Genomic DNA, 25515 nt, shown 5'->3' with positions numbered 1-25515 from the left:
GTGTGGCTACAGCCACGCTTCAACTGTCGACACTTTTGATGCCTTCTATTGTATAACACTTCTCTGCATAGAGCCCATTTTGAAAACCCCCGTATTGTATTTCTATGCACGTACTACATACAAATGAAATCATTCAAGACAAATCTTATATAATAATTGTATAATGCGTGCGTTCGTGAGTAGGTACGTGCGTGCGTGTGTCGAAGTACTCGCTGTTAACACCATGTTCCGTCTCTCTTTCTCCCCTTGTAATCGTAAATAGTGAAAAGAGAGGGAGCTTGGTGAGTGTTTACGAAGTACTCATTAACCATGCTCCGTCTCTCTATCTCCCTTTGGAATCGTATATCGTGGAAAAAGACGGAGCTTGGTGAGTATTTACGAAGTACTCATTAACCATGCTCCGTCTCTCTATCTCCCTTTGGAATCGTATATCGTGGAAAAAGACGCGGCATTTTTTTTCCAAAAAAAATAATTAAATTTTAAATTATTTATTCCGTTGATCCGAATTGCGACAATTATGTGCACATGTGGAATTGGGTAGATGAATTTTACAATTTGTATGTACATACGAAATTAATAATACAAATGTATCTACATACAGACTATAATGTAACTATTAAACTACTCTTTCAATTGAAAATTAAATATTTTCGTTTATACATATTGTATTATGCTACTAGCTGAACCCAGCATGCGTTACAATGCCACAATAACGCGTGCAATTCCCGTTACCGTTCCACAGACATTCAATTTTATATATAGGTATAGATATATTTGCTGTCGTGGGCCATCCGCCGTGTGTTTGTGGTACAGCCCTGAATGGTCAGTACATTTCAGTGCGAGTAGGCGTGGCGCGATTATTGTCACACTCGCGGAGTGATGCATTGAAGACGGGATAGCTTTACTTTGACGTCAGTAAAATCGTAGTTATGAATATTATTATTAAAAGGTTTTTTCCCGTTTTTTTTCACATGTTTTTTCCCGATTTTTTTCATCACATAATGTATGTTTAACTAAGTTTTTAAAAAAGATGAGACTCATATTGATAAATGTTTTAAAATAATTTTAGTTAATTTAAAAAAATATATTTACAACAAAACCACGGTCGAAGAGCGTGGATGGGACTTAATTAATTTCATGAATTTTATTTTATCAATTGTACATAGAAATTTATCTCAGTCACTTTTCTTGTTCAAATGAATATAAAATTTATTTGAAAAGATCAAAAATATTGTATTTTTACAGAATACTGAAATACGTCTAGCGCTTAAATCAAACGCCATCTAAAAATATATAAATTACTGTCGAAAAATATTATTGTATTCATAATGATTTATTTTTATCAATTTTGAGCAGTCTTTTTGTAAAAAAAAAAATTTCAAACCAGTTTCCAGCATTTTTCAAACCAGTTTTTAAGAAATAAAAAACGAAAATATTTTCCAGTCATGTAAATATGTACGCTATGTGCGGAAATGAAAATAATATCACATAGGTAGAATTTCCACAAAGCGACAGATGTAGCCACTATTTTCCTTATACATATGTATTATGGAAATTTAAATATGGTAATTACACCCTTCGATTTGTTTGACCGATTCGATAATTTAAATTGTATATTTGATGAATTCGCGGAAAATTGCAAAATTGATTAAATTAAATATCATATATGTATGTGTTACAATCGGCTGAAAGAAATTTTATTAATAAATTTATGTTCATATGTCTGGTATTATAAAAATGTTTGTTACAAGTACGAGATTCAACATGTATTCGCATAAATTACAATTGTACATAATAAACGTGCATGTATATATTTATGTATGACTGTTTGTATTCTTTGACTTTATTAATGATTTATTTTTATTATTAATTGTATAAAAATTATATTTTACCATGATGCCTTAAAACACACCTATACCTACGGTATTAAACTTGCGCATATATAAATTTATAGATTATACATTTGAAATCATATTCAAATTGTGGTGACAAATAAGTATGATGGTTTTGCCAATTTGATCAGTAACGGTTTCAACAATGAAATCAGATAAATTGGAAAATTCTGATTCGGAATCCCAATTAAATATTTGAGTATTCAAATTATTCGTCTAATTTTTCAGCCATTCGTTATTCGAATATTTCATCAACTATTCGAATATTATTCGTGTATATATTTTGCAAAAAAGTTATTTTTTTAAAAGATTTCATAAATAAGTTAAATTTCGGGATCTTACAATACATGTAAATTTATATCATATTCGTATACACAAATGTATTTTAAATGTATGCACAGTATTTAACAGATTGAATGCCACGTGCCGATTCACAGAATTATTCCCGAAAATATAAACTTATTGAGTCAAAATTTATTATCGTAAAAATTGTTCTTTTTCGCTTTTCGCTTGCAAGATATCTCAAAACGTACAGTTGGAGAGACTCCGATACTGGAATTTTTTTCTTTTCTTTCTTTCTTCGTTATTTTTATTATTTTTTAATTTTTTCTCTTTTTGATTATTTTTATTTAACTCATCTAACAAAATAAAACATTTTTTATAAATCATATCGGAAATCTATACATAGCATTTGTTGGTTGTTCAATCAGACCAAAAAAGAGAGCTAAATTAAATAAAGATAAAAAATATGCCGGATCACTATCAAAGTGCGTAAAAAAAGATAGCGCCGATCGCGGAGATTCGGATGAAAATTCAACCAGTTTAATAACAATACTGGTAAAAATTCGAATGAAGAAATAAATAAAGTTATTGAAAACGCTAAATTTATCAATATAAATATCATTTTATCACAGTCGGATCACCCAGATAAATGGCCGCAAAGATCGAGTTTCAACGACAATAATTTTTTAAAGCGTCTCGTTACTTCAAAATCAAAAAAAGCATATTGTGTAATTTAAGCTTGAGGTTGGATAAAAATAAAATTTTCTGAATTAGTGTATAATTTATTTTTTTGGCATCTTTTGTAAAAAAAAAATTTAAAATATAAAAATATTTAAAAATAAAAATGGGGGGCGATGCAATATGCCGACCCTGCAACCAACATTGAACAGTCGCTGTTATAATATCTTATCTTATCAATTGTGAGTAACTAATATCTTATCAATTATGGTTTATCGATTTGCGCATGTGTCGAATTCAAATCTACCTACTTTTAGTTCGTTAAAATTTTGTCGTTCATAATACACGTATTTCACTGTTCATTCGCATTTCAATATGCTTACTAATATATTAAAATCAAATAACCTAAAATATCTATTCATTTTTATAATCTTCGTCCTCTTACTACTGAACTACTACCCAACACGGTTCAATGGATCGAACTGTATCAAAACGAATGGAAGCAGTAAGATTATCTTGTTCTGGAACAGTTTCTTTGGCGTCGAAGATTACAATTTCGGTCTAGGAAACGATCCCTTCATTAAGAACAAGTGCCCAGTTTACGATTGTTTAAGGGTCGCGGACCGAAGATGTTTACCCATAGACCAGTACGACGCTATAGTGTATAGTGAAAAAAGACCATCCTTCATTTAGATCCGAACACCAAATATATGTTTACTTTTCACTAGAGTCACCCCAAAACAGACCTGTCAAATCACGTTTGAACGGCTTCTTCAACTTCACCATGACTTACAGATTGGACTCAGATATTGTTTTAAGCTACTACGCAATATTCGATCACGAGGGGAATTACACAGCACCTCAAGAAAACCCTAACTGGACCGTCCCTGATTTCTCAAAACTAGAAAAGTATATTAAAGTCAACAAGCAAAAGAAAAAGCCTTGCGCTTGATTCGTGTCGAACTGCGGAAGTAAAAACAGAAGGGAAAGTTATGTAGAGGAACTTCGAAACTATATACAAGTGGATATTTATGGAGGCTGTGGACCGTTCAAATGTCCTCGGAGCAATGAACGACACTGCTTCGATTTGTTGCGTACGGACTACTACTTCTATCTCTCGTTTGAAAATTCAAATTGCAAAGATTACGTCACAGAAAAGGTTTCAAATGGTCTCATAAACAACGTAGTTCCTGTGGTACTCGGAGGTGCTAATTATAGTAAATTTCTACCACCACATTCCTACGTAGACGCTAGTGTTACTTCGGCAAAATAGCTCGCTCGTTTACTTCAGCATCTGATCGATAATCCTGAAAGTTACGCAAAATATTTCTGGTGGAAAAACTACTACAAAGTTGACCGATCTTATCCCGATTTTTGCAAGTTGTGTGAAATATTACACGACCGAAGTGTACCATCCAAATCCTACGATATTCACGAATGGTGGCACGGTAATCCATCTAATCAGATATGTCAATAAAAATTAATCAAAACGTATTTATTTACGATACAATACTACATACATATATGTATAATATATTATATATGTATTCGATGTGAACTAGTTATTTATAAATATTCTTATCGTTTAATAACGTACATATTTCCACTCGGTAATTGGATTAATTATTATTAGTCACATTGCGATCGCCCAAAAGACAATTTTTGTCATGAAAATCGTGAATACGGAATATTTGGCACTCGAGTTCTCTTTATTATGATAGTTAGACTTTTTTCCTGCCAGATGTTCCGTTATAGAGATTTTAGTGATTTTTCGGCGAGCACTTTGTGACCAATAATCGCCCAACCCTTTCACTCCCCTGTGCACTGGCGAGTGAACAACATCCTCGATATAAGTACATATGTATGTACATACATACATACATATTTTCATACGTTCTGTATTTTCAGATAAAAGTTTCCGTTGCTCACTTTTTTTCCCCATTTTTACATATGTACAAGACTTATCAAGATCAACCAAAACTTTAAGATTGATATTGATACTTAAAGTAAAAATCTAGTCGGATAACAATATTTCGTCATTTAAGTTGGGATTAAGGGGGTATTCTAGTCTAGAGGCATGAATTTTAGGTATTTTTTCAGGTGCAATAAAAAAAAACAAAAAATATTTTGCGTAGCCATTATTTTACCAAATATTTATTAATGTTTGAAGTTTGAATGCTTGAATTCAAAAAGTTACAGGCTGATGAAGTGAGGGGTCTCAAAAAAATGGTGCTCCCTGGTCGACACGATTCCAACCCTCCTAGTATTCCAAAACCAAAAAAACAAATTAATTCTTAATTCAAACAAATGCTGCTATAGCATGAACTACGGAAAAGTCAAACAAAATTTTTTTCGCAAAATAGTGGCTGTTTGAAATAAAAAGTCTATTTTTTACCAGTTTTTTTGACTTTTCCGAATTTTTTAAAAATAGTAAAAATTAGAATTTTGTCAAAGTTCTAGTTCATGCGATAGAGGAATGTATGGAGAAGGCTCACAACAAATTTCACTCACTCCAGTAGAACTTGAGATATCATGTCAACCGTCTCGAAAAAAGTATTTTCGAGAAAAACGCGTTTAAAGTTTCGGGTTAACGTGCCGGTCAGATGGCACGTCACTAAAGCAGCTATATCTCCGAAAATAATTTGAATTTTGAAAAATCCTCTTAAAGACAAATTCTTAAAGGCTTAAGCTTTGAAAATATGAAAGAAAAAAAAATCGATTTCTTCAAATTTCTAGACTAGAATACCCCCTTAAGATTTGCATATGAATTTTTACAAACTGAAGATGAAATTAGTCAAAAACTTGTGTTGTGATAATACGCTAGTCTTCGTTGAAATTGATCATCGCTTCATTTCTCATTGGCATTTTAAAATGATCTCAATTTTTATTTATACAGTTGTATGTGCATATATATGTACATATGTATGTAAATATTTATTATTATATTTATATTTTATTTGATATTTTTACTTTATCTGTTATTATTAAATGCTATTTTTTATGTTTATGTATGGATGTATTTATGTTTATGTTTAATTGTTATTTTGTTTTTTTTTGTGTTATATTTTTTGACCATTGTGGCGCTTTAGGAATTCCTGTTATGCCACAATGGTCTGTTTAGAATAAATAAATAAATTATTATTTTTATTATACATATATTTACACATAATATAAATCGCTGTGATATTTGAAAGTTAAAAAGATTTTCTATTTCGTACGTACGTTTGATATTTAAATATTTACTAGTTTTATTCCTATCGATATTCAATATTTTGATAAAACATATGTATGTATGTATGGCAGCGATGAATTTATTTTTAGTATCATTGCTAACAGCTACATATGTATGTATGTATGTATGTATATACATACATATGATCAGTGGTGAAGTCGGGCCAGATTGTCGCCTTAGCACTTTGGTTAATATGAAAATTGTTTTTCGAATACAATTATAAAATATTTTGGCTTATATTTCATACAAAATTTTGTATACCAAATATTGTGAGCACACTCTCTTTCTAACATTTAGTGACTACATCGGAATAGTAATGTAAGCATATTCAAAACCTAAAAGACGACTTAAAAGACGTTTTGATGAAATTTATGGGCTTTTTTTATCTAAATCCACCCAAAACATTCTTTGAACTATTGACAATACGTGATGAAATAAGGGAACTCGACTTAAATAAAGGTAAGATGCTAAATCAAAATAATTGGCCGGCAGATATTCCTCCAGATTACGGCGATAGCAAATTAAAATCGCAATGCAGACGATTTTCAAGTTGCTATCCCAAAACACTTCATGCGTTTAGAGATTACGTAGACAATAATGGACGGTGTTATTCATTATATCAGACTTGTATCCAATAATAAAGTGTTTAAAAACTGTGCCATGTATTTATGCAGAATGTGAACGAGGTTTTGGCTGTATGAACTTAATTGGGACAGACACTTGATCCAGATTATTGATTAAACATAAACCTAATGTTTATCAAACTGCATGTTCCACCAATTACGATTTGGGACCCAAAACTCTACGTGCAAAAAATAGTTGAGAACACATCGAGCAGCTGTTGACACACAAACGTGGCTTTGCCAAATCAAATATGTTGAAGAGGATGCAGTATAGAAGTTTTTATAAAATATAAAAAAAAACATCATAATTTTAACAAGTAAGAATATTTGTTAATTTGATTTTTAGATACCTATATGTAATATTTGAACTACCAATTGGGATACATATTTTATTAGTAACGATAAAAGCATGGGGGGGCTGGTAAAAATTAAACACCGCCCTGGTTCTTTTTTGTTTAGCACTACACCACTGCATAATATGATAAAAATTATCACGTACATATATGCATACATTGTTGATATGTATAATACGCACAACGTGTTCGTATTTATAGATATAGAACGAGAACAAGTGACCAACAATTTTAATAAATGCCATTAACGCTTTTTATTCTTATTGAAAATCATCATACGTATATGTAATATATCGATATTCGATACATATATTATGTAAATTTATATATGCATATATAAATTTTATTCTTTAATTTGACAATGCAATTAATTTTTTTTTATTATTTCAGACCATACAAAGGCTGAAAGTCTTTGTTTAGTCCAAAATGATCGTATCATTTACAAACTACAAATGACTGATGTGTGAATAATTAGGTATAACGATTGACTGCGAATGTTGATTTATTCTTCATTTTTTTTTAATATTATATTGCCTTGTCTCTTAAAAGACCGTTTTAAATACAGCGTTCTTCAAGAACTCTCAAATACACTATTAAAATCTATTGACATAATTAATTGGAAATAACTCGACACGAACCCATATATGTAGATCGTTTAGAGACAATTCAGAAGCGTTTTCTGCGCTTTTTTTATCCCATAAGAAAACTTGTAAGATCTTGTAAGATTGCTGCCAACTGATAATGACAGACTCTCTTTTTTCAAGATCGCTAGTTTTCCTCATCGCAGAAAGGTTTCTGACTTGTTACTTTTATACAAGATTGCTAATGGTATCGTTGACACATCTGTTTTGAACGAAATTAATTTTAACATTATTACCCGATTCACCAGATGTAGAAATCTCTGTGGTTGATTTGCTTCTTCACCTTCATTGTTATTCATTGTTTATTAATTTTAACATGTTTTTGTAATTTTTCTTTTTTGATTGCATTATATTACCATTTGATGATCACTGTACATCAGCGGTTTCCAAACTGGGAGGCGCGCCTCCCTGGAGAGGCGCGGACTATTGCCAGGGGAGGCGCCAAAACTTTTTAATAAAAAATAATTTTCATATCATAATATCAACAAATAAATAAAACTTCATATCGTAGCTTAACAGTAAAAATTCAATGTATGAATGTTTATTTTTCTTTCATTTTTTTTATATATATATATACATTTAATTCCTATAAAAAATTATCCGGAGAGGAAGATTTTAAAAATTGCGCATTTGCAAACGCTCTGTTTTAGCTAAAAATGCCTATTTAATTGCATATGGTCGATATGTCGCGGATAATAATATATTAAAAGATATATTATTTTGCAAAACCATTCTTGGGAAGAGCACATCCATTGAAATTTTTAATATAAAAGACAGTTTTTTTTGAAGAAACCGACATAAAGTGGAATAATTGCGTTGAACTGTGTACCGACGGAGCTCACTCAATGTCCACAAAGCAGGTCTTCAAGCATTGGTCAAAAAGAATGCACCACATGCTATCTGGACGCACTGTATGCTTCACAGAGCAGCTCTAGTGTCAAAAAATATGAGCGAGGAACTGAACAGCATTTTTACAAAAGTTATAAAAATTATAAACTACATTAAGAACAGTCCTTTGAGAGCAATGTCCTATGGAAGCTAATTATACCTCACTTTTGTATTATTGTGAAGTTCGCTGGCTATCCCGTGCAAAATTGATTCAAAGGGTGTTTGAACTCAAAGAAGAAATAGCAACCTTTCTCGAAGAAAACCAACACGAAGAGGCACATTTGTGGACGAACGATAATTTTATTGTAAAAATTGCCTATTTGGTTGAAGTTTTTGGAAAATTGTGCGGTTTAAATAAATCAATGCAGGGATCACAAATACATCCACTTGTTCAAAAAGACAAAGTAAAAGCTTTCATTAAAAAGTTGAAGTTATGGAAATCGAATTAACAAAAGAATGAGTTGGATATGTTTTCACTGTTCAAAGATTTCTGGGCCACAGTCAATATTGAAGCAAGTAAAAATCTTTTTATCGACCATTTGGATGGTTTAGTGCTGCATTTTTCCAATTATTTCAAAGACCTTGATTTCTCAAAGTTTTTGTGGATACAGAATCCATTTAACTACAATGAAGAAGAAGAATTCGAGCTGACAACCACCGAAAAAGAAAAATTGATAGAATTATCATGCGATAGCTCACTAAAACAAAAGTTTCAAAATGAAACCATAATTAAATTTCGGAAGATCTTAGTGGAGAGTATGAATCTTTGTATTGCAAAGCAATGTATGTAAGTACTTCTACCGTTTGTAACGTCTTATTTATGCGAAACGGGCTTTTCGGCACTAGCTGCAATGAAAACCAAATATCAAGCCAGTTTAATAGTCGAAGAGGAGTTACGAGTGGCACTCTCCATATTGCCCCCAAGATTTGATAAACAACAACATCCTTCGCATTAAATTTTGATGTGTTAGATGTAGTTTAATTAGTAATTTAATATAAAAATAAATATACGCGTTCGTATAAATTTATGTTATAGTTGCCATAATTGTCAAGCATTGATACGGGACATTTAAGTGCTACATAAATAAAATATGAAAAAGTAGGTAGGTAATAGTTTATTTTAAAAAATTAGTCTTTTTTAGACCAATCGTGTTTTAACGATGATTTAACTTTTTTAATTAAATCGTTTTCCTCTTTTACATGCTGATAAAATTGGGCGCAAGTCATTTTAAAATTATACTGGCAAACCATAATTGCCTCAACTGTCTCAACTGCCAGCTTATTTCTTTCGTCCGACCATTGTGTTGACATCAGGGAAAATATTCTCTCCACATTGGCATTGTGGGCTGGAATGGCAAATATATACTCACATAGTTTTATTAAACATGACTTCTGTTCAATATGCTTGGTATCTCTAAAAAACTTCAGCCATTTCTCTTCCATACTCAATTTCAGCGTTGTCTCCCACTTTTCGTTGGTATTATTTTTATTTAAATAATCTTTTAAATATACGAACTGGTTGAATAGAAGCTCATTGTTTCCAACATCGATGTTCCTTACTTGCAAATATTGAACGGTTCGTTCTATTTCCCCCCATTCAGGAACTTTCTTGAGAGTCATCCAATCGAAAGCACTAAATTTTTTGAATGATTGGGACCACTTATCAATGCAGTGTTAAAGAAATCGACAGTCTGTTTTTGGAGAAAAGTTTAGGGAGAAAACGGGACAAATTTTAATACGGGACCGAGTAGTGAAATATGGGACATGTCCCGTATATACGGGACGTATGGCAACCATAGTTAAAACCTAGCAAAACCTTTTTATTATTCTGTGTATTGTAGTGTTCAGTACTTTTATTAAATAAAGGTTTATTATTTAAAACGTGTCTATTATTATATCTATTAAAAAATAGTAGGTAGGGAGGCGCGGAAAAAAAATTTTTTTTTTAGGGAGGCGCAGTAGCATTAAGTTTGGAAACCGCTGCTGTACATGGAATATAATATTTTCTTTTATATTTGTATATTTTTTGTCTCGCTGTACTACTTCTTTTTTATATTTTATTCTGTATGTGTGCCAATTTCAATCAAATAAAATAAATACATATACCCGTATATGTATATATATATATATATATATATATATATATATATATATATATATATATATATATATATATATATATATAGAACTATATGTATGCATACTTAATAGTGTTATTGTTTTTATCACTATCTAAATTTTATCGTGTAATTATGTATCCCGCGTTTAGAACGTATAATATTGTACATTTATGTGCATGCTTTCAATACATATTTGATTTTTTCGCAAATTTCCCCCGATGAAAACAAAACAATGAAAATTTTGACAGAATACGATAAAAATACAATCCAACAGCTGATTCTCCCACGCAAGTCCATAAAACAGTCAAAGCCACGACACTGTTCAATTTCCGACAATAGATAAAAATAAATTCTATCGAGAAATGGTAAAACATTTATACTACGTATGTACATATATACATATTATATCAATTTTGAATATTTTGATGTATGGACAATTTGACGAGAAAACCGGATTCAAATTATTTTCAGGCATCTATGTAATTTTTTTAGTTTCAATGGAACTTCAACTATTGTGAGACTATAAATATATCTGCATATATGTATGTATGCAAACTAATAGTAGTTAAAACTAGTTACATACATATTGTATACAACAAGGGAAACAATGATAGATTAAAAGAGGAAACGAGATGGGCAAACTTGACGAATATGACACGGAAAAACCATCTCGAGTCATTGCCATTGGAGTGTTTTGGATTTACATAAAATCCAGTGCTTCCCAAACTTCTTAGTTTGACGGACCAGTAGAAAATTTTTCCAAATACCAGGGATCGGGACAGGGATCTTTTTATATGAATTTTAAATATGTAATATAAGCCAATTTCATATGAATTTATTGACTAATTACCGTATTACTAGCAGTAATAAGATTTTTTTGTTAAGGCTTTTTTAAAATAAAAATTAAATCAATTGTTATTATAATTATTATATTTTTTTAGAACTTTTATGAGGTTTAATTATTTTCTTAATAAACAGTATTACTTAAGTCTTAATAAATGAAAATATAAAAGACATTTTGGATAATGGTACCAAATTATATATTTACATTTCAAGTTTGAAATACATATGTAGCTACATTTAATATTGAAAATAAACAAATTCCAGACAACATAATCCACGATACGCCATTTTAATGCAATTATATGCCTGTATACGTACTTAATTCCCGATAAAATAGTTTCCGGTAATTAAATACAATTAGCCATCCTGTAATTAATTCCGAATTCCGGTAATAAAAGTCCTTGAGAGATTCCTTGGGTAAATATACATATAACTTTAATCTGAACACAAAAAATATCGAAAAAAATTACGAATTTAATGAGATATATGTACATATGGAGACCAAGGTGACCTGTTTCGACATAAAACACACGACAGTTTGGACTGCTTATATTTCAAACAAATATACTAATAGGAGTGTCGTATATATTTAGATAAAAGCTGTAAATATTTTTAAAATTTCAAAATCAGATCAAAAATCAAATCACTTTTAACCAGCTTTGGACCAGCATCATAAGATCCACAGACCGGTACTGGTCCGCAGACCACAACTTTGGGTATCACTGATTGATGCCCCAATCGTCTTCAGTATTAAGGCCACCGCCGATTCGCGAGCACGCGTCCGTTTAGTTTCTAGTCTTCGATATAAGGATAACTTTACATAAATTTTGATCAAGTTTAAAATTTGTTCTGTGCGTTTGGCTGATGACAACCTTCTGCTTGCTGACGAAAACAGGACGTAAAGAGACAGTGGTCGAAATCAAACCAAATAACGATAATTATCTTACTACGAAGATCGTAGTCATTCGATAGTCGCGCCTTTTCGTCTGATGTCGATGTATTTGGTACACGAGTTTACCTACCTGCCTTTAGTTCGTCAACGATTTGTCGTTCATAATACACGTGTTCCGTTGTTCATTCGCAGTTCATGATGAACATTAACACAGAGATAACTTTTAAATACTTTATATTTTTAATAGTATTCACCATCACAATCATGCTATATTTCGTGAAGTGGACCGAGAAAATCAACCCAAATTATATCAAAAATAACTTAAAAAGTGAAATAAAGCAAGACACTAAGATTATCCTGTTCTGGAACAGTTTTTTCGGTGTCAAAGATTACAATTTCGGACTGGGAAACGATCCTTTCTTCAAGTACAAGTGCCGAGTTTACGATTGCTTCACGACAGCATATCCAGGATGGTTACCCATAGACAAGTACGACGCCATAGTGTTCCACGGTCCTGAATACAATTCTATTTTCAATATAGACTCTCCTTCATCTAGATCCGGACACCAAAGGTACGTTTACCTTTCTCAAGAGTCACCACAGAACAGACCTGTCAAATCAAGTTTGAACGGCTTCTTTAACTTCACCATGACTCACAGATTAGACTCTGACGTTATCACGAACTACTTTTCGATCTCTAACGTCGACGGTTCTTATGTAGCACCTTCTGATAACCCCAAATGGATGACCCCCGATTTCTCAAAACTAATAAAATACATTGAAGTCAGCAAACTAAAGAAAAAAGCGGTCGCTTGGTTCGTGTCGAACTGCCGAAGCAATAACGGAAGGGAGAGTTATGTAGAAGAACTTCAAAAATATATCCAAGTGGACATCTACGGAAGCTGTGGACCTTTCAGATGTCCTAGGAACGATGAACATCACTGCTTTGACATGCTACGTACAGATTACTATTTCTATCTGGCGTTTGAAAACTCAAACTGTCAAGATTACGTCACTGAAAAGGTATCAAACGCTCTTGTAAACAACGTGGTACCAATAGTACTCGGAGGTGCCAATTATACTAAGTTTCTACCACCACATTCCTATCTTGACGCCAGTGGTACATCTCCAAAACAAATGGCTCATATGATTAAAAAAATTATACAAAATCCAAAATACTATGCTGAATATTTCTGGTGGAAGGACTATTATCAAGTTGTAGATGGCTATAATCCTTTTTGCAAGCTGTGCGAAATTTTACATGATCGAAATATACGCTCAAAAGCATATAACATTCGTGAATGGTGGCATGGATCTTCATCTAAGCCCATATGTCGATAGTAAAAGTCATAAAAATTATAAAAAAATTTATTTTATAAAGTAGCCGTTGTGTTAATGTGCCATATATATATACATATTGTAACGTGACGTTCTCCCCGCTGTCCCATCGGGCCGCACTTGCTTTTATTTCGGGTGGCAACACATAAAACGGGCGGTAAAAGCACACGAGATTCGAGAGTCGATCTCTTGCATCCCGACCACCACTGGGGACAGACGTGTTCCCCGCGACCTCCCCCCGCGTCCGTTCCCATCGCGAACGGACCCCAGAGGTCCGCCATCTTGCTGAAGAACCGCTGTGAGGTCAAGTGCATCAGCACTCCCTCCCCTGAGTTCCAGCACAACGTCCCCTGTATTCCTCACGCAGTTTCTGGAGAAACGTTAGCCATGAGAGGACCGACCAGAGGACCGGAGAGCCAGCTGTCGCGACCACGTGGAAGCTGTTATCGACGAGACGAGCCAGCATTCAGGAACCTCCCCGACTATTTAAACTGTATCCCAGGTTGGCCAACGTTTCCCTATAACACGACCCTGGAAGGACGACGCTTTCCGCCATCTGTTCTCCCATCGCGAGAGCAGTGCACGCGCGTGTAAAACGCTTCGTTACAATATTATATTATAAGCACATTAAATAATCAATAGACCAATCTAACATGTTCTCATTTTTGCAAACACATGTATTAAATAGATTCAATGAAATTTAGATTTATAACGTTCATTCGAATGTTTATGTATACATATGTACAATATAGGTTATCAATTATATAAATTTAAAATATTTTTCTAAGCGACAAACTCAATAGAAGACTGATTAATCATTAAATGTTATAACTTTTAATGCGAGAGCAATGTATGTTTAAATATATAATATTTGAAATTGTTACTATGTACAAATTACACTCGTTTTCATCGTCAGTTGCCGTAGTTTTTTTACGAATTTACTAGATAGTCGATATTTCCTATATAATGTGTATTAATATAATATTAACTCAGTATGTACATCGATTTTCTTATATTTACGTAATTAATTTCAAAAAATTACGTAAATATAAGAAATATTTTGTATTTTATTTCATAATATGTAGTGGTATTTTATATATAAATATAAATATATATATATATATATATATATATATATATATATATATATATATATATATATATATATATATATATATATATATATATATGTATATATATATATATATATATATATATATATATATATATATATATATATATATATATGTATATATATATATATATATATATATATATATATATATATATATATATATATATATCTAATCTATAATTTGGAAAGAGACTTTGTATGTATCCTTGGTCGTCGTTTTCGTCGTCGTCGTCCGTAGATCGGTGACGTCATCGAACACGTGATTCGATTTTTTTTTTTTCGATCCATGGGCGCCGATTTGTTTTTTTCGTTTCAATGGATTCACCCCCGCGGGGGCGCAAGGCGAGTAGCTTCATGGGGCCCCGCCAGGGGCGCCACAAGGGGCGCAGCCCCGTGGGGCCCCAGCCTCATGGGGCGCAGCCCCATGGGGCTCAAAAGGGGGCGCCACAAGGGGCGCAGCCCCGTGGGGCCCCGAAGGGGGCCCGGGGGGCCCAGCCTCATGGGGCGCAGCCCCATGGGGCTCAAAAGGGGGCGCCACGAGGGGCGCAGCCCCGTGGGGCCCCGGGGGGGCCTAGCCTCATGGGGCGCAGCCCCATGGGGCTCAAAAGGGGGCGCAGCCCCATGGGGCTCAAAAGGGGGCGCCACAAGGGGCGCAGCCCCGTGGGGCCCCGAAGGGGGCCCGGGGGGCCCAGCCTCATGGGGCGCAGCCCCATGGGGCTCAAAAGGGGGCGCCACAAGGGACGCAGCCCCGTGGGGCCCCGAAGGGGGCCCGGGGGGCCCAGCCTCATGGGGCGCAAGCCCTAATAGGCATTAACTAAGGGGGGCGAAGCCCTAGACGGCAATTAATCATGGGGGCGCGGAGGGGCGAAGCCCTAAAAGGCAACTGATCATGGGGGCGAAGCCTTAGACGGCATTTAATCGTGGGGGCGCGGAGGGGCGAAGCCCTAAAAGGCATTAACTAAGGGGGGCGAAGCCCTAAACGGCAATTAATCTTGGGGGCGCGGGGGGCGAAGCCCTAAAAGGCATTAACTAGGGGGGGCGAAGCCCTAGACGGCATTTAATCATGGGGGTGCGGAGGGGCGAAGCCCTAAAAGGCATTAACTAAGGGGGGCGAAGCCCGAAACGGCAATTAATCTTGGGGGCGCGGGGGGCGAAGCCCTAAAAGGCATTAACTAAGGGGGGCGAAGCCCTAGACGGCTTTGAATCATGGGGGCGCGGAGGGGCGAAGCCCTAAAAGGCAACTGATCATGGGGGCGAAGCCCTAAACGGCAATTGCTCATGGGGCGTGGAGGGGCGAAGCCCTAGAAGGCAAAGGCTCAGGGGGGTGCCGAGGGCGAAGCCCTAGAAGGCAAAAAAAAAAATTTGATTTTTTTTTTGATTTTTTTTTTTTTTTTTTTTTGATTTTTTTTTTTTTTTTTTTTTAATTTATTTTTTTATTTTTTTTTTTAATTTTTAATTTTTTTTTTTTTTTTAATTAAATTAGCTTAGTCATGTTTAAGCGGTTTATATTATAAACACTGAGCGAAGCCGGGTAATACAGCTATATATATATATAGTGAGTACCGCAGTGTCAGCGGGCCGAGTCTAATGTACCATGCTTGGTACGATGTAGCGTGTTTTGGCTGTACTCATATACGTATGTACAATAAAAGACTTGTCCTAAAGTCGCCTATCATTTCTTAACTCCACGATCCTCCCTTACAGAATCCAGAATTAAGAATAACCGTAGCCTGAAAAAGTGCAAACAGGATCTTTTCTTAGGCAAAAACTTGTATATAGTCATATAAGATATAGTCACTCCGTCATTTCTTGGTAGGTAGGTTATTAAATTATTTCCGCTTTTAAATAGACATGATATTCGTATTTCGAATAATACCTATATATATTATATTTGCAAGGATTGTGGAAATCCCTTTAGCTTTTAATATAAATGAGAACTTTTAAAAATAATACTCATAGACAGAAATATGCAAGTGCTGTCAGTTATCAACCATACAAAACATACTAATGGAAATTCCATAAAATCCAAATCAATATTGTAGACGCTACTTAGCTTTCCTCTTACATAGAACTCTCAAGCTGCAGGCAGATGATATCTACTCGTTCGCGCCTTTTTTTCTAGATAGTTTTGCACATGCAAAAATCGCTGGCATGCTTAGTCTGTCCCGTCGCGATCTTCCCAACATTCATTTTCGGTGATATTTTATCCTCGTATTGGCATGGGTTTGCCTTGACAGTGATCGATAATGGTGATTCCCATATTTGAAGAAATGTGGAAGAAAGGTAGTACGAACTAATAATTACCTGAATAAACGACCTTCCCAGCGGGAAACCACGAGCACGTCTATGCCGTACGATTCAGTGTGTTTGCACCTTTAAAAATAATATCTATGAAGATGTAATTAGATCCTGTATATCACTAATTCTCAAACGAGGTTTGTTTAGGGATATGCGAAAAAATATTAACCATGGCGGAAAAATATACAAAAATAAACTTGATGAAAATATTGCAACGATCATTTGTAATCATTGACGATTGTTTATTTCTGTCTGTTTTGTCAAACGTTTCATTGGACGGCTTCCAATAGCTAATCGTTTTAATTCAAATATTTAAGGATGAAAAAATTCATAAAAAATGAAAATATGTATAAATGAAGAAGTCAATCAGTGTAAAAATTTTGCCTTGGCGATTATTAAATATATTTTCATACAAATATATGTTCATATCAAAGTTTCGTATGTGTTTCTGAGAATGGTTTAATTTATGTGATATTGTATTTACCTGAAAATGATACTACACGCACGGACTGGAATCAGGGTCATCACATATACACTACAGAAATAAAATTCCTTTGATAATAGAATATACATGTTTTGTAATAAAATTTTTAATTTTTAATTTTTGATACAGTTCTATTTACAATTAATTGCATATTGATACAAATAATAAAAATTTTACATTGAAAACTTAATTTTTTGCTTATTATTTATTGGTTTTGGCCTTCAGGTGGACGCACATCCGGCGGCCAGTGCGACTGAATTCATTGAATTATTTAAAACTCTACATATATCCGTTGTGGTTCATTAAATCCAAAGACTAATCGTGATACATCACCAAAAATATAAATAATTTACGTAGTTCATTCAAAAAAATATTATAATGAGCTCGCATTTTTGAAAAATCAAAAAGAGTCCCTAGGTTCTAGGGATTCTAAGGGATTCTAGGGCCTAGAATAGGGTTGCCATACGTCCCAGTTTACGGGGACATGTCCCCGTTCTGAGGCTTACGTCCCAGTGTCCCCTTCAGAAGGATATTTGTCCCAGTTTTCCATAGATTTAAAAATATATCTTTCCGATAATATATAATTAAGTGCACAATGGTAACACATGGCTAGTGGCTATATTTGTCAAATGGTAACATTGTAGTCACTTCTTCAGACGTGCTTCTTCAGCCCGCCCATTCTTCAGACGTGGATTGCATCATAATTTGCATTTTTGTCAAAGTCGGACGGGAGCCTATTTGCGTTGAGATTCGGGAAGACGAGTAGGTTTTTCCAATTTTATTTTCAAGTTACCAGGTTACCTACTTATTCATTTCATAATATAAGTGATTCCTTAAACTTGAAAAATTTTTACAGCCATGGGAAGAAGAAAGTGTCATTTTTCTGACGACTACACAAAGGAATGGCATGTATTAAAAAGGAAGGAATGAATACGAAGCACACTGCTCAATTTGCAATACTACGAGTATTATATCAATTCAAACATAGTGGAAAATTCAGCATAAAAGAGGATATGAAACTCATAATTTAAATTGGTATCTGTATCGACCGCAAAAAATATTTTTTCTTATTTAATTAAGCAAAATTCCCAGGAAGATCTTTTGATGTCTGCTACGGAATTAACAATCGCATACAAAACTGTTAAGCATCATCAGACATTCAATTCATTAGATTGTATGTACATCGACGCTTAATTCCGTTATGTATCACGATTCCAAAATTGCGATGAAGCAATCTGTAGCAAGAACGAAAGCAACTGCCCTCATAAAAACATACTGCACCTCATACTGTGGAAATTATCAAACAAGATATGCTAAAAATCCCATTTTATGGAATTTCTACAGATTCAAGCAAAAAAGTCAGAAAGGTATGATTGGGCAACAAAGAGCAACGAAGATCAAGTTCAAGAAGTTGGGGAAGAGTGAAGACAAGAGAGAATGAGTAAAATTAAATTAAATTAAACATGATTCAATTACAATCTGTTAATATTATAATTAAACATGATTCAATTTATTATAATTATAACTATCAAAAAATATAATAAATTATTTTTATTGGAGGGGGGGGGGTGTCCCCGTCTATGGTCCGACAATTATGGCAACCCTAGCCTAGAATGAACTTCAAGCAGAGATACTAATGTCGAGATGAGTAAAAAAAAGGAATAATATTTTTGGCACGGCTCTAAAATAAATTACACGACAAATGTCAAAACTAAATTTAATGTCAAAACGACATTTAATGTCAAATTAACATTCACCCGGCAAATTAAACGTCAGACGGGTTGCCAGTATCAAAAATAAAATTTTAATGAAATCATAACCAGTTACATTTTCGCTGGGTATAGTTCAGTGAAATCATATCCAATTACATTTTCAATGGCCCCTATCAGTGAAATTATAATTTTTGACAGTTGGATGATCAGTTTTTTTTTTCAGTTGGATGATCAGATCAGATTTTCTCCTGTCAATTCCCACTCTCTTCATTATATATTATATGATACACATCGTAATATCTTAGCAGCCAACACTTTTTTATTTAAGGGTTAGGTTAGGTTAAGTTAGGGTTGGCCCCGTTCATTTAAGATTAGATTGTTAGGATCGGTATTTATTTTTGTCAAATTTTATTTTTGTTACTGGCAACCCATTTGATGTTTGATTTACCGGGCGAATACCGAATCTGTCGACTAAGCTATTTTAGAGAGGGGCACTCTTTTTATTTGCAGGGCGAAATATTTTAGAGATGGGCATTCGCATACAATGTGATAAATACCTAATTTTTCTGGAGATAGGACTATTTTGCCAGGCCGATAAATGGTACCCGTAAAAAAATACTATATTTGAAATGGTTGTAGAGCTGAAGTTATGTAGAACACAGCATGCCATTGGTTTTATGTTTTCAAGGTCAGCCTGTATTTTGGTTTGTAATATCATAAATCGATCTACGCGTATTCCAAAAACATTTCCTACGATGCGTCTAGCTCATGAAAGTCCGTATTTAAAAATGCGTATTTCCACATTGAGTTCATTTAGATTGAAGAGCTTAATAAATGCTGGTGCCCGCATCCATATGCGCGATAATGTGAATTCCTACATACATATGTATATACTAATTTAATGTGAGTTCCAACATACATGTATGCATATGCAGTGGCGGACTGGCCATACAAGCGTACATGCCCGATGGCATGTGGGCCCCACTAACCGTTAGAAAATATGGGCCCTCAGTAAAATTAAATAACTTTTTAACTATTTCACGTGTGTACAAATTTATAGGATATTGCACTTTGGGACCTAAAGTTTGGGTATTTCAACAAAACAAATTTCTTACGATATACACAAACAACTAATACCTGCTTTAACACCCCAAGGATCGGTTAACTTTTTTTATTAGGCTCGAAATGTAAGTTTCAACATTTGCGTGGGCCCTTTTGCCGGGCCCATTTCCAACCTCAAGATTATGCATATACCAATACCTATATATGTATGTAATAACTGCCTACTGAAATAAAAATGGGAATAAACAAATTTTCGTGAATAATATAAACTGAATTGCTTAAAACAATTTTGATAGGACGATTCATCATCAACCAGCGATTTAAATTTACTTCATACATACTTTCAAAATAACATTTGATTATACTTCGACGATATATGTAGTAAGATTTAAATACACAATTTTAAACAGTTTCCGAATATAAAATCTATTCCTAATCTAGACACATCCATGTATATAGAAATATAGGATAGGGGCCCCCTCCCCAAAATCCCGATTTTCGATTAACATTAATTGAAAATATTATGCATTGTTTTCAGGGCCGTAATTTGGGGGGGGGCACTCGCCCCCCCTAAATTAAGGAATAGTGTGAATTTAGAAAATATTATGAATTTAATGATTAATGAGATACTATGGATCTATGAATGCTGCGTTTATTTCTGCGTTTATATGTATGTTACTTTTGGGTAACTAATAAAATAATCGCTGCTATGTGCTTTGAAAAAAAATGATTATTATTTTGAAGCAAGTATATTTTGGTTTTTAAGTGGTATGCTTTGGGTAAAATTCTTAGAAATTGTTCATCCCATGTAGTGAATCGTTAGAAAGGTCCCCTTTACTTTATTTTGTCTCAAAAACAGACGTGTAACGTTTATTTTTCCGAAAGTTCGTGTATTTTTTGTTTTCAATAAATGTTTTAAATTAATATTTTACTGAATCGGTTCAATCACAAATGATTTTATTTCTCGTATTTTTATTTTATTTGCAAACGTCCATTCTCTCACAAAACAACGAATGAGATGGATTTAAACTTCATGTGTAACAAATTGGGCCCAAAAAAAGTTTTAGTTATTTAATAAAATTGCTTTCTGACCAAAACCTTACCAAATTTAGAACAAAAAAAATACAAATATATGTTCAGCTTGATACAATCAGGGGTGTGGTAAAAAAACATTTTTGACTTTTTTAAGAGGCAAAAATCCCACTTCTGGTTAATTAAATTTAATGATTTTTTTTATTATATTTTCATCACATTGATACAAAGAATTATACATGAAATCGTGAAGAACACACATATTTAAAGGGTCGATTAAATAGTGGAAGAAAAATCCGGTAAACTGCCAGCAGGAGTAAACTGTCACTGTCAAATTTTATATATAACTTGGCATTAGGTTCATAATTATAGATATAAAATGTTAGTTCAATACGTTGAAAAGTTTACGAGAAAAACATAAAAATAATTCCGGTTGGGATAAAAATAATTTTATATATACAAATACGTATATAAAATAATAAAACAACACACTCAGACACACATAGCCACACAATTTTTACTTTATCTATGTTTTTATATTATTTAAACGTGATCAGTGATCGACTCTGAGTTCGAATTTTCGCATGATCGCAAAACTTTATTTATTGTTATTACGTACATATGTATGTACATAGATAAAGTGAAAGACAGACAGTTTTTGGAAAAAAATTTTCGCCTGGGGCACTTTTTTGGCTTTTTATATAATATTTTTTTATAATTATTTTTTCTTAAATAAGCTTATTTTTTTCATATTTTATGTTTTCCATTTTTATTCCGAAATAAAAAAGATTTTTTGAAAAAAAATTCAATTTGACCAAACTTTGCCTGCCCCCCAAGAAAAAGCTGAAATGACGTCCCTGATTGTTTTCTACCTAAAGTAAAAGCCGCTTTTATGCCGCATTCTTTTATGATGTATTCTATTTATCTAGGACAAGGATTAAAACGAAATATACAATGTAATTTATGGATCTATTTTTCTTTTGCCATTTTTCTTGTACCTAAATTTGTTTTTCCCATTTTTGAAAATTTTATTTATTTTTTGCCCTTGATTTTTAGCGTGATGGAAAGAAGAAAATTTTGTTATGTGGGGGGGGGACAATTTTTTTTTAACCCTGGGTGGGCCCCCTTTGACTCCTGGCATGCACTGATTTCAGTCCCAGTCCGCCACTGTGCATATGTACATATATACCTAATCTAAACATGCTTATGCAATGACATATGTATATTAATCACAAATTATCGTATTCCCTGATGCTTGAGCGCTATGATTGCATGCCAATTATCAAATGCATTCCGTAATCTAAATTTCACGAAATTGTGTTTTCGGTCATATACATATTACAGTTATTTAATTTAAATTCAATATCAATTAAATGAATCAGAAAATGTTCAGAACGTGTCGAAGCACACGCGTCATTGCCTTAACTCGTTAGCATACATAATATAATCACGTGGTGCTGTGCCGGTTAACCACACTTTAACCGTGACATAAAATTTTTCACTAGTTGCTGGTTGGGTCAATTTATGTACATAAACGACACTTCGATGATCTATGTATGGTGGTGTTCACGTTCCTGGAAGGGTAGTGATAGTAGTCGAAGTCTAGCAAAGGGTAATGGAATTTAAATTTGGATGGTGAAATTTTTAAAATTTTGCAGAAAAAGCGCAGCAAAAATTTTATGCATTATATTTGTAAATAAAATTTGCATGTTAATAAAAACGTGTTTTATTTAATAAAATTTATGAGAACCTAATAAGGTAAAAATACTACGGCAAAAATAATATCGTGGGAAATTTTTTTAGTGGTTTATATTTTTTATGGTTTTAGTTTAATTTTTTTTCACTTACATACATATTTAACATTTTATTTGGAAAAAAACTGCCATGTTTACATATTTATGTACATACATATAATATATACATACATACATACATACATACATATATGAAATGACGCACTAATTTATACATACGTGACAATATCAAACATACATATGTGTATTTATTTACCAGGGCTATGAAGTCACATCAAATTTATCGACTCCAACTATGTATGTATGTATATTTGATGATTCGACTTGAACGATTTTAGTAACATCCACTTTTTTTGCTAACGTATAAAATTGTTAGTAATAAAAATAATAGTGACAGAAACAAGTTCACTGCCTCTCTCTATCATGCCGAGGACAGCTTCGTTTGATATTTTTTGGTCCATAGGATCTTCAGCATACGTCTGTAGACCCACATCTCAAAAGCGTCGATGCGGCTGATCATCCTGGTCCTGGTGGTCTTCAGAGTCCACGTTTCACATCCATGTAGTAGCACTGTCCAAACGTAGCTCTTCGCGAATCGCAAACGCGTACGAAGATTGTGATGCTTGTTTATAAGCGCCGCTTTCATTTTGATAAACGCTGTTCTATCCATCTCGATGCGGATTCTTATATTTTTATCTGGTTCCATCTCTTCGTTTAACCAGGTACCCAGGTACCCAGGTTTTTGAATCTTTTAAACACCTCTCCATCCAACGTTAGATCACCGGTGTCTGTTTGCATTCTATCAACTATCATAAATTTTGTCTTCTTTATATTTATGCGCAGACCTCTTCGATTGCTTTCTTTATGTACACGGTCTAGAGATATTTGCATATCTGCTAAATCTTTAGCGACTAGAGCCGTATCATCAGTGGGGACGCGACATTTGGTTCAATTCCAAAAGGTTCGACGTCACAATGTACCCGACAATAGGTGCTCTGCCAAAATGTATACGCAACAAATTCTTCACGCGACAATTGGTTCATTACCAAAATGTTTACGCGACAATTGGTTCACGCGAAAAAATGATCACGCGACAAAATGTCTACGAAAATAACATTCACGCGACAAAATTTTCAAAAGTATCGAAAATTTTCGTATTTTAATGGAAAAAGTAACTTTTTATTGTATTATATATATCACGGATTTCATTGGATCAGTTTAAATGTCAGGGGTTCTCAACCGTATCCAATATTTTCTTATTTAAATTGAAAAATATATTTTTTTCAATTATTTTTTGGAATATTTTTTCCAAGGCCCCGGGATTTCTTTTAGCGGCCCTGTACATAAATATATATGTACATATGTAATTCTAAGTTTACGGAAATTGGGAAATCCACTTCTCATTCAACACATTAGTGACGAAATAAAAAAAATACGATGACCGCTTCGGCTTCTTATCTAAGCCGTATGTAAAAGGTTTCAGACACATTATTTCTCAAAACGTGGTGATTTACATACGGCCTATTTTCGTACTACCTTTATGTTGGACAAAAGGCCAGTTTTTCCGCTCTCATCGACCAAATATTTTACCCCCATGTATTATTTGTATAAAAAATGTGATCGGAGCTCGCTATTATGCGATGCACGCGGTTTCGTGACAAAAACCCTAAAAAAGCCCTTTTCGGCTTAAGAATAGAACTGACCCAAAAGTCACTCAAAGATTTGTTTTTCTTTACGTACAATTGCTTTTTCATTCAAACAATATACGAAAAAAACATATATTATATTTTCTAAAAATACATACATAGCGTAAGTAAAAACAGTATAAAATATTTAGAATGTTCTGAGTGTATTTTTTTTTTACACAAATCCCAATGGGCGACGGATTTATTAGGGCCAGGTGCACTCAGATTGTTCTCAGAGGAGGCCTAATACTTTTGTAAACAGAATGTGGGATCTACATTTATTCTATTATTAAAAAATAAATGACCGGAGTCATGTTAAAATCCATCGAACTTTAATCTAATATTATTATTTAAAATTTAAAAAAAAAAAAAATATATATATATATATATATATATATATATATATATATATAAATATATATATATATATATATATATATATATATATATATATATATATATATATATATATATATATATATATATTATACGCATTATGGGATCTGAATGAAAATCTTTCTTACGCAAAAACCGCTCGAGTTAGTACGTTTAGATAAAAAAAAATATATTG

The 25515-nt window shown here is 33.4% G+C and overlaps 3 protein-coding genes across 3 annotated transcripts in view; 2 read left to right on the top strand and 1 right to left on the bottom strand.

Moving 5' to 3' along the window:
* LOC143912669 (adipokinetic hormone/corazonin-related peptide receptor variant I-like) overlaps positions 1 to 25515 on the bottom strand; it is an 82650-nt gene that overhangs the window by 44239 nt on the left and 12896 nt on the right. The gene's annotated exons all lie outside the window — the stretch shown is intronic.
* Positions 3036 to 4329, top strand: LOC143913736 (alpha-(1,3)-fucosyltransferase C-like). Its single transcript, XM_077433715.1, is given in 3 exon segments — positions 3036 to 3094; positions 3546 to 3761; positions 3834 to 4329. Coding segments are annotated over 3 exon segments (771 nt in total).
* Positions 12643 to 13785, top strand: LOC143913734 (alpha-(1,3)-fucosyltransferase C-like). Its single transcript, XM_077433713.1, has one exon. The coding sequence runs from the start codon at positions 12643 to 12645 to the stop codon at positions 13783 to 13785; it is 1143 nt and encodes a 380-aa protein (XP_077289839.1).

Source organism: Arctopsyche grandis, chromosome 6, assembly GCF_051622035.1.
Source record: "Arctopsyche grandis isolate Sample6627 chromosome 6, ASM5162203v2, whole genome shotgun sequence".
NCBI classification, from domain to species: domain Eukaryota; kingdom Metazoa; phylum Arthropoda; class Insecta; order Trichoptera; family Hydropsychidae; genus Arctopsyche; species Arctopsyche grandis.
This window is presented reverse-complemented; position numbering and strand designations above follow the sequence as displayed.

Bases quoted from the DNA above. Each gene is read 5' to 3' on its own strand.
- LOC143913734 (XM_077433713.1), top strand. From the start codon at position 12,643: ATGAACATTAACACAGAGATAACTTTTAAATACTTTATATTTTTAATA.